The sequence below is a fragment of the Amphiura filiformis genome, chromosome 1 (genome assembly GCF_039555335.1).
Source record: "Amphiura filiformis chromosome 1, Afil_fr2py, whole genome shotgun sequence".
NCBI lineage: Eukaryota > Metazoa > Echinodermata > Ophiuroidea > Amphilepidida > Amphiuridae > Amphiura > Amphiura filiformis.
This window is the reverse complement of record NC_092628.1, coordinates 690,536-703,191: the sequence shown is the minus strand read 5'-3', so window position 1 is coordinate 703,191 and position 12,656 is coordinate 690,536. Positions and strand designations below refer to the sequence as shown.

At 35.5% G+C, this 12,656-nt stretch overlaps 1 protein-coding gene across 1 annotated transcript in view; it reads left to right on the top strand.

Moving 5' to 3' along the window:
* Positions 1-11,762, top strand: part of LOC140168914 (uncharacterized) — a 40,077-nt gene extending 28,315 nt beyond the window's left edge. Inside the window, exons 11-26 of the mRNA XM_072192234.1 lie at positions 10-315; positions 1,609-1,881; positions 2,035-2,141; positions 2,667-2,886; positions 4,221-4,323; positions 4,927-5,152; positions 6,142-6,204; positions 7,978-8,206; positions 8,344-8,454; positions 8,819-8,988; positions 9,474-9,587; positions 9,803-9,873; positions 10,149-10,189; positions 10,707-10,803; positions 11,312-11,411; positions 11,688-11,762. Of these exons, the coding sequence (XP_072048335.1) occupies positions 10-315; positions 1,609-1,881; positions 2,035-2,141; positions 2,667-2,886; positions 4,221-4,323; positions 4,927-5,152; positions 6,142-6,204; positions 7,978-8,206; positions 8,344-8,454; positions 8,819-8,988; positions 9,474-9,587; positions 9,803-9,873; positions 10,149-10,189; positions 10,707-10,803; positions 11,312-11,411; positions 11,688-11,762 (2,306 nt within the window). The remainder of the gene's footprint in view (positions 1-9; positions 316-1,608; positions 1,882-2,034; positions 2,142-2,666; positions 2,887-4,220; positions 4,324-4,926; positions 5,153-6,141; positions 6,205-7,977; positions 8,207-8,343; positions 8,455-8,818; positions 8,989-9,473; positions 9,588-9,802; positions 9,874-10,148; positions 10,190-10,706; positions 10,804-11,311; positions 11,412-11,687) is intronic.
* The last annotated feature ends 894 nt before the right edge of the window (positions 11,763-12,656 follow it).

The following is a 12,656-nucleotide window of genomic DNA, read 5'->3' as shown; positions in this document are numbered from 1 at the left end:
CAATCCCAGTTCTTGGACCAGTACAAAATCTCCAAACAAACGTGATCACATCAGATACATGGACTTTATTGTGGGATGAACAAGTTGAGAGCAAATGCGCAACAGATGAATATTCCATAGAGTATGCACTGATTAACATGGACCAATGCGAGTCTTACACTGATCCAGAACGAATCTCATTCGGAACTGTCCCAGATACAACGGTAGAAATATCTGGATTGCAAGCACATTCTACTTACCAAGTCTTTATATACCCAATGAATAACTTCGGTATTGGAGAAGAACGCTCATTTGAAGACACTACAAGGGATTCAGGTAGGCCTAATACTTAACTCATTGAGGGAATATGTTAAAGTGTGAAATGTGTCTGTATTATTTACCTTTCCAAAATGACCAGCAATAGCAATATGATAACACTGTCGCTTGACCTCCAACTACCAATACATTTTGTAAAGGCTCACAGAGCCGAGTTTACCATTAGACCAGATGCGGGTCCGTGGCCCCAAAATGAATATTGGAATACTTCGTTATAATTGAATAAAAAAACTCGGTCGAGTTTTGCCAAAGTTTAAAACACATACATACATAAAGGATAGTTAATAAGATAAAGACGAAGTACGTGAAACTTATCAACGGAAGAGGTTTATTAGCGCAAAGTCTACTTCCACTTCACATCTATTGAAATCAACCATTATATTCTATTCATAAAATGTAATGCAAGAATAGTACACATTTATTAATTTTCTCTACCGTCGGCGTTTCTCCATGGTTAACAAAATTATGAATATTTAGAAACATGCTATTATTTATATATTTATGTGATTATTTAACATTTCTACTATGACGTCTATAATTCAGTATCGAAGTTACGTAATGTTACTATGCCAACGGGATCACGCGCCAGAGTAATGAACTACGATCGAAACAATCACCACACAAAGTATATGGTACTCGAAGGATATAAAAATAGCGTGATCCGGTAACCAAGAGAATTACGTAACCACTTCGATGCTGAATTGGCAAATAAAAGATGGCTAATTTTTAGACGAAGTAAACAAATAATAGCAAATAACGGTTTTTTTTCAATCTATTATCACTAACAAAAAGGCAAGGCCTAACTTGTTCTCAACAAACCCGGAACATGTTCAAACTTTACTTTCTGTTTTTATATACATGCAAAGATATAGATTTCCAAATATGCCTGACAATGTAACCTGACCGTATCAACTTTTGAAGATACGTGCATGATACGATTAGGAAATATATTGTAGGTGTCATGAATATGCAATTCTGAGAAATAAGCAATACATTTCTCCATTTACTCTTCACTAAATATTTGTGTTCAATGATCTTGTCCTTTAAGCAAGTAAGAACGGGTCACAAAATGTTAATTTTAAATGCAACTATTTCAACAAGTCATAGTTTTATGAATGTTAGAAAGCGGTACAATATGATTAAAAAACTTTGAATGTTTATGTTTTACTCAACCGCGTGTTCGTAAAGAGTAGTAGAGTATTATATAGACTTAACAAATCGACGGTCCTTCAACCTACTCCATGTAGGCCCTACAAATGACTTACCTATTTTATCTTTTCGTGCCTGTTTTAGCCCCATCTGGAACGCCTGAAAACTTATGTGTGGTAACAATTGGAAAGGACTTTATATCGTATGAATGGGATCAACCACAATGCGGGTCTCGCAATGGAATAATCCATCAGTATAAGTACATACTTGCACCTGGCGGAGAAGGATCGACAGGTGCAACTTCTGTAACGATGGCAAACTTGACCGAATGCACTTTGTACAGATTTATTATTGTGGCTACCAACGACCAGGGTGAAGGTCCTTCACGTGCTGTGGACGAAACGACGAAGAGCGATGGTATGCCTTTGTTGCTGTTTTCGCTGCTATTTTATAAATTTAATTGATATATTTATAGATATTATACCAAGTCCATTAATAACAAAAATGTTAGTGGTTCAAAGAGAATTGAAATTAATTAAATTACTGGCGTATCTCTTTTTGCCATTACAGTTCCTTATAAACCGACAGAGTTGACTCAAAATGGACAAGAATTAGAACAGATGACTGTTACGTGGAATCCACCATTACCTTCATATTGCGAAATCACCGTGTACACGGTAAAATGAGGCAGTTTATAGTGTGCTGATATCATATTTTTTATCATTATATTACTATAATTATTACTATTAGTATTATTATTATTATCAGTCATTGGGTGTTGGTATAAAACTGCCAGCCGGGCCTGCCAGGTATAACTGTTGCTTACCAATTTATAGTAAGGTAACTATACGAACTGTTGGAAAACCGTATGTTACGATAACATATTTGTTCGAAGTCCGGATCCAAATGTGGAGGATTATGTTCCTGGAGAAACAAGGCAGTACACATTCAGCGAACCGTCAACAGAATATGAGATATATGAAAAATGTCGCTGCGTATATGGAAGCAGGGATAGGTGAATTTATCATCATCATCATCATCATCATCATCATCATCATCATCATCATCATCATCATCATCATCATTATCATTATCATCATCATCATCATCGTTATTATTGTTATTATCATCATAACTATTAATATTATTATTGTCAGTCATTGGTATAATTGTTGCTTACCAATTTATTGTCTGTATGTAAGGTAACTATACGAACTGTTGGAAAACCGTACGATGACACATTTATTCCGAATCCGGATCCAGATGTGGAGGATTATGTTCCAGGAGAAACACGTCAGTATACATTCTTTGATCTGCATCCGTCAACAGAATATGAGATACAAGTCGCTGCGTATACGGAAGCAGGGATAGGTGAATTTACCGAAGAGAGATTTTATACAGCAGTAGCAAACAGTAAAAAATGTAAGTGTAAGAAACATGCAAATGATCCAGACTACCAGAGGCACTATAATGCAATCGTGTTTGAATTTCTAAACAAGATGGGTAAATTTTTGCAAATTGTACTACATTGTATCCCGATGGTGCACAGCATCATCATCCCTATATCTTTGTGTCAAAAATAGTGATAGTACGGCGAATTCACTCTTTCTTCAAAAGCTACGCATGGCGATTTTGTTCGAGATAGACCGAGCCTCAGACTAAGCATATCACTTACACGATATGAGATACCGCAGCGTTTCCATTCATACACGTTTATACGATCTGCGCATGCTCAGTTCCACATATGGCCTTGCCATTACAAGAAAATTCGATTTGTAAAACGCAGGTTTTGTTTTCAATACACTAACTGGGAATTCAATACACTCAGCTGCGATTGCTGTTTTCTTTAAACACATATATTTTACTGCATTATCACCGAAACGTTTTTAAATCGTACGATAATAATGTGATTTTTTCAACTGTTTGAGAATATTACTAATATGAAAAGAACGCGCATAGCGCATTCAGCTCAGACCACGGTACTGTACACTGGCTATTGAGTATTTTAAAAATCACAAGTCTATAATACAATACAGCACAATGAACAGCTGTACAACTTTCTTTATCTGCGTCAATAATAGAATATTCATTGATTCAATTGGATTGAATACTCATCACTGAGCGATCTAGCAATCGCTTTCTAGCCAATCAGATAGGACTCCTTTTCTTGCGTTCGGAAAGGCGAGCTATCTTATTGGTGAAATACCAATCGCCCGTCGCTCACCAACGGAGTATTAGGACGTGATTCATTTCATGAAAAAAATAATTATTTAGAGGCTGTCGACAATGTGTGGTGTTACACGCAGACTTTCGGATGTTTACTTTCTCTATGCCTGCTTTTTGTTGTTTTTGCAACCCACAATAAGCCCATAATTGGTCTCCACCGAAAATCTTCCAATCAATGCACGATCGATGCACCAAACTGGAAAGGTACTCAAAAACCGTTGCACATCCCAGTATTGATTCAATCAGGTAGCATGCCCCTCCCCCGAGTTACACCAGCAAAAAAACAGTGAATTTGCACCCCCAAAAGAAAAAAACAACATCACCTCTATACTCATTATTTTGTATTCGTCAGTGAGCGGTGATTACGATATATTATGTTTTGTGGAGATGTATTATGATTTTGTTCAGAGCTATTTTATGTCAATCGTTGTTTTACGATGTCCGAAGTGTGCTTACAAAATTAATGCTGTCGATAAGTGACAGAATATTTATGTTATCATAATATTTTATGATTACACATTATTCAACAGATTTGGGTGAACCACTGAAGAAACCAGTATCATCTCGATTCAATGCCACATCTGTCACAATCATTATACCACAGCTTCCTGATCCGAAACCTACCTATTTGACGTATGTAGTTTATAGAACTTAGTTGGTTTAATATTCCCCTTTTCGGTAAATCCCGTAACCCTTTGCGGCTAGACCACTGATTTCGTCACGCCGAAGCGCACATCGTTACTGCACACTTCACGGCTTTCTAATGTGCAGTGACGATGTTCGCTAACCGTGCACATTATATTGCATGACGTCGAATGACGACATCTCAGGTCTACCCGCAAAGGCTTATGGGATTTATCCAAATGTTAAATTAACACTCTAACCCATTTAATTAGTGTTATTTATTTATTCGATTTTATTTTATTTCACGCGTTATACATTTAGACCATGCCAACAAAAATCAATAACATCAAAATAGACCAGTATATCAAGGGCTTCAATGGCCCAACAAAGGTGAAGAAAACCCCGACTCTTGAAAGACGAGTGGACCCAGACCTAAAGCTGGTCGAAAAGAATAAATATTTCACAGGTTGACAGGAGGTAAAATAACATTCAAAATACACATGCATAGAAGTTTTGCTTATATCGATTTTGCTTTTGCTCATGTTAAAAGTGAAGTAAACTAAAAACATGATTTTGCCACAAGTAAACTGTACTTATGTTCCTATATTTTAGAGAGTATCATATTCTTGTTGAGGAACCCGGTAAACCAGCTTCAATCTACAGCCCAGATTTTAATCATAGAACCTACGTTGCTGGTAAAGTTGATGCCAACGAGGTTGTTTTGGGCCCAGAAGGGTTTACTGTTGGAGACGGATCAGAAGACAGTCAAAATCCACCTTTGAGGAATGATGTCAAATACCTTATTTACATCGGCAGCTGTAGCGCAATAAATGAAACGGTACGTGGAAAAGACTATTCGTTTTATCATTCGTGATTTTATTCATACTTTATTTCGCATCATTGCATTATTGAAACAATTACTATTTTAAAAACACAGATACAAAGCATACGTATGATGTACGGGGTTTTGATTTAGACCGGGGGTACTCACGTTTAGTTTGGTTGGGTAGGTGCCGCTGAGAATATGATAGAGGATCCATCGCTGTACACATTTTGAAAAATATTTTGACCCATTGATAAACAAAAAGTCAAAATTTTCGGCCAAATTTAACAAAAAGGGCAAATTTTACAACTTCCCTCCAAGTTGGTTATTGGGGTATTTTTCAACTAAATGTAGAAAGTTTTGAAAAATTGACCCATCCATAAATCTAGAAAATGATATACCAAAAGTCCGTAAATGCGAACCATGTGCATCCCTGTATGGTCATTTGTACTGAGTACACTGTCCCATCACAGCTGAAAAAAACCCACCTACAATCGATAAACAAAGTATAGTAAATGCAACATAAATACATATGTTGACAGTTGTGAAAGAGTTTGATGGATTTTGACATTTTAAGTCAATTTGACCGAGAAGTCCATCAATCTCCATCACAATCAAAGTCAGTCTATTTTTACCCGTGTGTAACAATGCTTTTATATGGTAGTGAATCCTGGTTAATCCGGTGACATAAAAAATGCATTCACCACACCATGGTACAGGATTAAGCTCATCATAAAGAAAAAAATTAGACAGAAAAAAAACCCACAAATTCCTTTAGTATTTTTAGGAGTGGCTGGATCATCAACACCATCTCTAACATAATACATGCAGAACTTGCTATATTGCTATACTCATGTTCATTCCTAAGAATATCAACAAGGATAGAAGAATCTGAAGAGATTAAAAACTGTACAATTCTAAAACTTGCCTTTCAAACCATTCATCTAATCATAGCAAAAGCCCTAAACGTCATTGTTACTTTGATTGATTGTTTTCTCTTACAGAAAGCCGGATGTGTTTACTCTGAGTCACTACAGCATCCACCAAATGGTAATACAGCTAAGACAGTAAATAGCTTTTAATCTGGAACAATAGATATGGCCATTAAAAACCAGTTTGTACGCTAAATTATATGAATTCTTCATTTCAACGACCACGATATACAGATTTTGATCCTTTATATGATATAAAAAGAAGAACGCCAGAGGGCATTAAAAATGACGAATATCCATTTGCTTCATGAATTCATCCACAAATATATCAGCTATATTTTGACATCCTATATTACTAAAATTTTTATATGAGTCAAGGAATATCTGGTTCTACTTTTTGATCCACCGTTTAATATATTATTTTTTTGTTGTTTCCCCTGGTATTTAAGACAACAATGATAAGACTGCATGGATTGTTGCTGTGGCGGTGTTGGCTGTCATTGTTGTCGTCTCTGTGTCTGTTAGTGTTTTGATTGTATTGTATATGAGGAAAAGGACAGCAGCTATCCCTGATGAAAATTTGAATCTTCAACAAAGAAACCAAAGTCAGGTAATACATATTATTATTATTTATGGGAGATTGATATTTATTGAAAATCAAAAGCAAGGTTCTTGGTCATGATTTTCACAACTGGCACTAGCGGAAATACGCCACATACCATCTATTTAAAGAATTAGTAGTTACATTATCGCATTATTTTAAACTAACCATCTTTTCACTTTCATATATCCCATCATGCACTATTACAGTGGGTTACGTACTCTCATCTCCACGCACGGGTTTCAACGCAATGGGGCTATTCCATTTGAAATCCACACACCCCTTGTGGAAGATTTTGGAATTCCAACCAAAATCATCAGTTTGAGTCGTCGACATTCCAACTGGAATTGAGGTCAGATTTCATCTGAAATAGTACGGCAAGGGTGTGGAAGATTTTGGAATTCCAACCAAAATCAACAGTTTGAGTCATTCCAGATCTGGAATTGAAGTCGACATTTCAACTGGAATTGAGGTCAAAATGCAAATCTTCCACAGGGTATCCGACTGAAAGAATTTCCCACTCAAAAACATCTAAAATAGTACCAAAATCAACAGGTTGAGTCATCAATATTCCAACTGGAATTGAGGTCAAAGTACAAATCTTCCACAGGGTAATTCAAAAACATGTAAATTTCAACCCAAAAACATGTAAATTTCCAACTGGAATTGAAGATTGACTCTGAAAAGGGTGTGGAGGATTTTGGAAATCCAACCAAAATCATCAATTTGAGTCTTCCAGATTTTCATTATATGAAAAATGCATGTTTGGAATTCCAGCTTTTCATAGTACCTTATAATTAGTATTGGTATAAAATCACTATACCTGATCTTATTATTTGCTAGTAACCATCAAATGCTGGATCTAATGAGTTTGCATGCTCCCAGTCCCCGCACTCCGTGTATCGGCGGGTAGTTGTGAAATTTGAAAACCCAACTTTTCAGTTACTTTTGTTGCTCAAATTCATACATAAAAAAAAAAATTCCGCCCAATTGGAGTTATTTTATCACCAATTTGACGCTGTCTTTCAGTTTTGTTTGTTTGAGCATTTAGCTCTCAAAACCTGGGGGGGGGTCAATCCCATTGTAGCATGTACACCATCCACTATAATCAACTTTTGAAAAGCACCCTAAACAAGGATTTAACACTTGCCTAAAACGATACCATAAACAGGTAACACGCACCTGTTTTTTCACACCCTAAACAGGGATTTTATTCCTTGCATCAAATTTCATTTCCGCATATTAGCAATTGCAATTTTGCTACCCTTTTTTCCAAAAATTTAATGATTATTTTTAAATGGTTTTAGGGTGTAACAAAGGATCCTAACACAAATCTTGGAGTTGTAGACGAGGCTGCACCGTATGAGGATGTATGCACACCAAATGTAGCTTCAGGAAGTTTGAAATGGAAGATTAAGTGGACTGATTTAGATTTATCTGATACAATTCTGGGAAAGGGACATTTTGGGGAAGTCAGGAAAGGAGTGTATAAAAGAGAAGACAATCACATACCTGTTGCAGTAAAAACTCTTAAAAGTAAGCAAAATGATTACAATAATTGACAAATTCTATTATAATGAGTGGGCTGATAGACTAAAACATGCGTATGGGCCTCATATTTTCGCCTATTTTAAGCCGAACAAACTGTACTAAAGTCATTTTACATCCAACAGGTAAGGCTACTGTGGAAGACAAGGCTGATTTCAACACTGAACTTGAAACAATGAAACGAATAGGTCGTCATCGTAACATTGTAAGTTTGATCGGTGCATGCGAACATGGAGGTGAGTTTTTTTGCTTTCAATGGTAATTTAATCCGAATACGGCCGAGGCCAAGCCGGGTATAACAAAATATAGGAGCATATGGAAGATAAGCGCATGTGTTTTTAAAAAGCGTTTGAAGCGCCAAAAAAAATCCGTGTAAGTCAAAAGCCATAGCAAATTAAAAGAAAGTTTATTTGAAATGGTAAACGCTTGGCAATGTACATGTGCGCCTTTTTAGCCACATACTCAGCGGCCCGGGGCAATCTCTCTTGTCGGCGGACCAGATTTAAAGGAATTGATAATAAAGAAAACAACTATGCGATTTGTAGTATCGCTCTGCAAAAAAAAAAAAACCACAATGGTTGTGTTTATCGTTTTAAAAAGGCATGCTTTACGTAGCATTGGTGTTTGTTACCTTTGGAGATCTACGCTCGTATTTGAGAACAACTCGCCGACGAGACCAACGCGGTGCAACACATCGGCTTCAACCAACAAGATTAATGAGCTTTGCTTTGGATGTTGCGAAAGGAATGGATCATCTTTCAAAACTAGGGGTATGGTTTTATAGGCTACTGTAAATACTTACGGATATTAAATATGGGTGTGCCGAGTAGTTTATTATCGACCAGTATAGCCTAGTGGCATACCATGAGTTGGGATGACGCTTGTGTTTTTAATACCATTTAAAGTAAACACACAAAACTAATAAATGTCTTCATATGCCAACTTGCAATTATTTAAGTTTAATTGGGGTTAATGGGATGAGGTTTACAATCGTGTAACCCTCTTGTCAAAGCTCTTACCAGGTGGAAAACTGATTTACAGATCTTTATCAACACTTCAGTCTGGTACGGTTACTCAAATGATGAAAAGTACGAATTGTATATGTTATTTGTATTCCAAACGGATGTCATTCTTTCCTTTGATTAAGATATTAAATGCCTAGTGTCGGTATATATTGCACTTATTGAATTTCTCTTTGACAAAACTCTCAAAGTGATTATCATTGTTAATTATTATTGTTATCATCATTACATAGATTATCCATCGTGACTTGGCGGCAAGAAATGTTTTGTTAGATGATGATCTTGTAGCTAAAGTGTCTGATTTCGGGATGTCACGTGGTGAAGACGTATACGTCAAAACTTCAAAGGTACGAATCTAGTTTTTTCCACAAAAACAAAAGTAGAATCATAGTTTGTATGATTCAAATGATTATGGGATCATCTTCCCAACAAATAAGAACTATTTTGTCATAATCTTTTAGATATCAAATTACCATAAACATTGAAATGCCTTCAGTAAAATTATTATTATACAGAGAATAAATCATACAAATAATTGCGATATTTTGTTTCCTCAAACAAGCAACGTGTTCCTACCCGTTGGCTAGCTATTGAATCCTTGTGTTACAGCACGTATACAACTAAGAGTGACGTGTAAGTATATGATTACCTTGTTTGTTTTATTCACTATATTCTTGAGCACCCACTATAACACCATTCATGTGGAGGGATCCAATAAGCCATTTTAATTTAATCTATTATTATCATTTTATATAAATGTTATTATTATTATTATTATTATTATTATTATTATTATTATTAGTTTTATTATTATTATTATTATTATTATTATTATTATTATTATTATTATTATTATTATTATTATTATTATTATTATTATTATTATTATTATTATTATTATTTTTCAGATGGTCTTACGCCGTTTTATTGTGGGAAATTGCAACGCTTGGTAGGAATTTTAATGACGAATCTAAAAGCATTTATTCGATTAACACATGTATGGAGAGATTGCTGATTTCAAAACTCGCAAAAATTAGTATGCTTTTACAGGAGGATGGTTAAGCAAAATCGCTATGTGCATCCATTTCTGTCTCAACCGCGCACTTGGACTATAATCGAGCACCCGATGTCAAGAAAACGTGCATTATAATCGAATACTTCATATTAACTTTTTGCAACTTCTGAATTAGTGAACTCTTTCATTTAGTGTGTACTCATTCAGGCATTCAGTCAACTTCATGTATGAAATCGGTGCCGTTGATTCTATGAGTCTGCTGATGATGCCTGCCAAACATCTTTTAAATTGAAGACATACTTTTTAAAAACAAATCCAAATTTTATTTTCTTTCTTTATTATGATTATTTATCATATAAACGATTATAGGGCAACTGATTTGAGGATTATAACCAACTCATAAGTGTAATAGTTTCTATTGATTAAACCGGAATTGGTTTCTTGTTGACAGGTGCAACGCCATATTCAGGAATGGCAACCCGGGATTTAGCACACGAGCTATCGGAAGGTTATCGTATGCCAAAACCTGCAAGTTTTGACAACGCAGTGTATGTAGCTTTATTTGTTAAAAGACGTTCAATCACAAGGCGTAATTCTTGGCACGTTATTATGGTTTGTTTCAAATATGCCACAATCTGGTCTGTTGGATGGTAGTTGGCCTTTGGTTCCATTTCATAATAATACTACAACCTGCGTCTGACACAGCGATTATCATCTCCACAACTCATGATTGACTGCATATATAATTTACATATCGGAATAATGAGCGAATCATCTTAAAATGCTTGTAGTTTCTCGAAGTTTAGGTTTTACTTTTATTAATGATACAACTTCACACAACTTCCAAGATGGGAGTAAAGTAAGTTGGCGTAGGCCATAAAAAGCATGCCCGTGATATTGACTTATCTACCTGGTATTATTATAATATACTTTTTTTAATATATATGAAAATAAAGTAGATTAGCATTGCAGAATACACTATTAGTAAAGAATGAGGGCATAATGCTAGGTACAATAACGCATCTTGTTATAACGAATGATTGCTTATGTTTCCAGGTATAAGATCATGACAGAATGTTGGAATGAGAATCCTGAGGAGCGACCATCTTTTGCACATATTGCTGCTACGTTCAATGATATGATCTCAGTTAAGGAGGTATGGTTATACACTTAACACATGCAGCAACAGCTGCTGCTACTAGCCCCCACTACCTATACTACATCACTTCTACTACTACTTCTTTACATTACCACCATAATTTTAGAAGAAAAGGCAGGCACGCACCAAATTTCTGCCTTTCAGTTCCCCTTAATGTATTTTCATACTGAAATGAATTCATTTCAAAAACACTGTTTTTATCGTTGTTGCTGTTGTTTTGTTTTTATTATTCTTATGAACCCATTGTTTATGTTTTGTATTATTTTTTTACAGCACACATATATGGATACCGGTGTCTATGTTAATGTTCAATTTCCAGCAATTAACCCTGAGATAGACGACAACTGAGTTCAAAGCGGCGATAACTAAAAGCCATCAATATGTAACACGTGGAGGGCCTTTCGTGATTCGTCGAGCACGGGTAGCGAACAAAGCGAACATATTTCAAAAAATAATATTCTTATGTGATCTAGTTGGTTACTTACCAAAAGTAATGTCGATTATTCTGTAAATCATATAGTTATGAATTCGGCAGAGTGACGAATCGAGAATTTTGAGTTTTTCTATGCTTATGATTATGTTTCAGGTTATCTTTTATTTCCACCAAAAATTAATGGTAGATCTTACTCACCGACGTAGTTATTGAAATTTTGATTTGGACGAATCGCGCCTAAGTGCGATAAATGAATTCGGCAGAGAGACGAATCGTATACTTAGCTGTACAAAGCATGTTGATCTATAGTATTGTATAGCGGGAAACCCCGAATTTTCAATATTGCATTTCCTATACTAATATATTTGATACCAACGTATAGCTGTAGGTATCTTCTATCCAGTGATACCAAAATAAGTACAAACATTCCCCACATGATATTGCTGTGGTTGAATTATGTGAGTGCGCGCCCGTAAAATTGGAAAAACCCGGAAAATCATACGCAAAATATAGGCCAATATTGTTATTTTTGTTAAATATTACAGGGATGACTATTTATAACTTAAATAGCAAGTTAAGTCTACATAGCCTTAGGACAACCAGTAATTTCTACACAAAAGCAAATCAAGAATGCGTGATATTTTTTACACGTAGTTGAATGCGTATTCAATCTCTCTCTGCGCAGTGGTAGAGACATTTTTGATACAGCAAAGCCGAATAGCTGTCAAAACGCGTTTTGAGGGATATATCGATTATTTCAGAACATGCAAGTATTGCCAATAATTCCTGTACATTCACTTCTGGGTCAG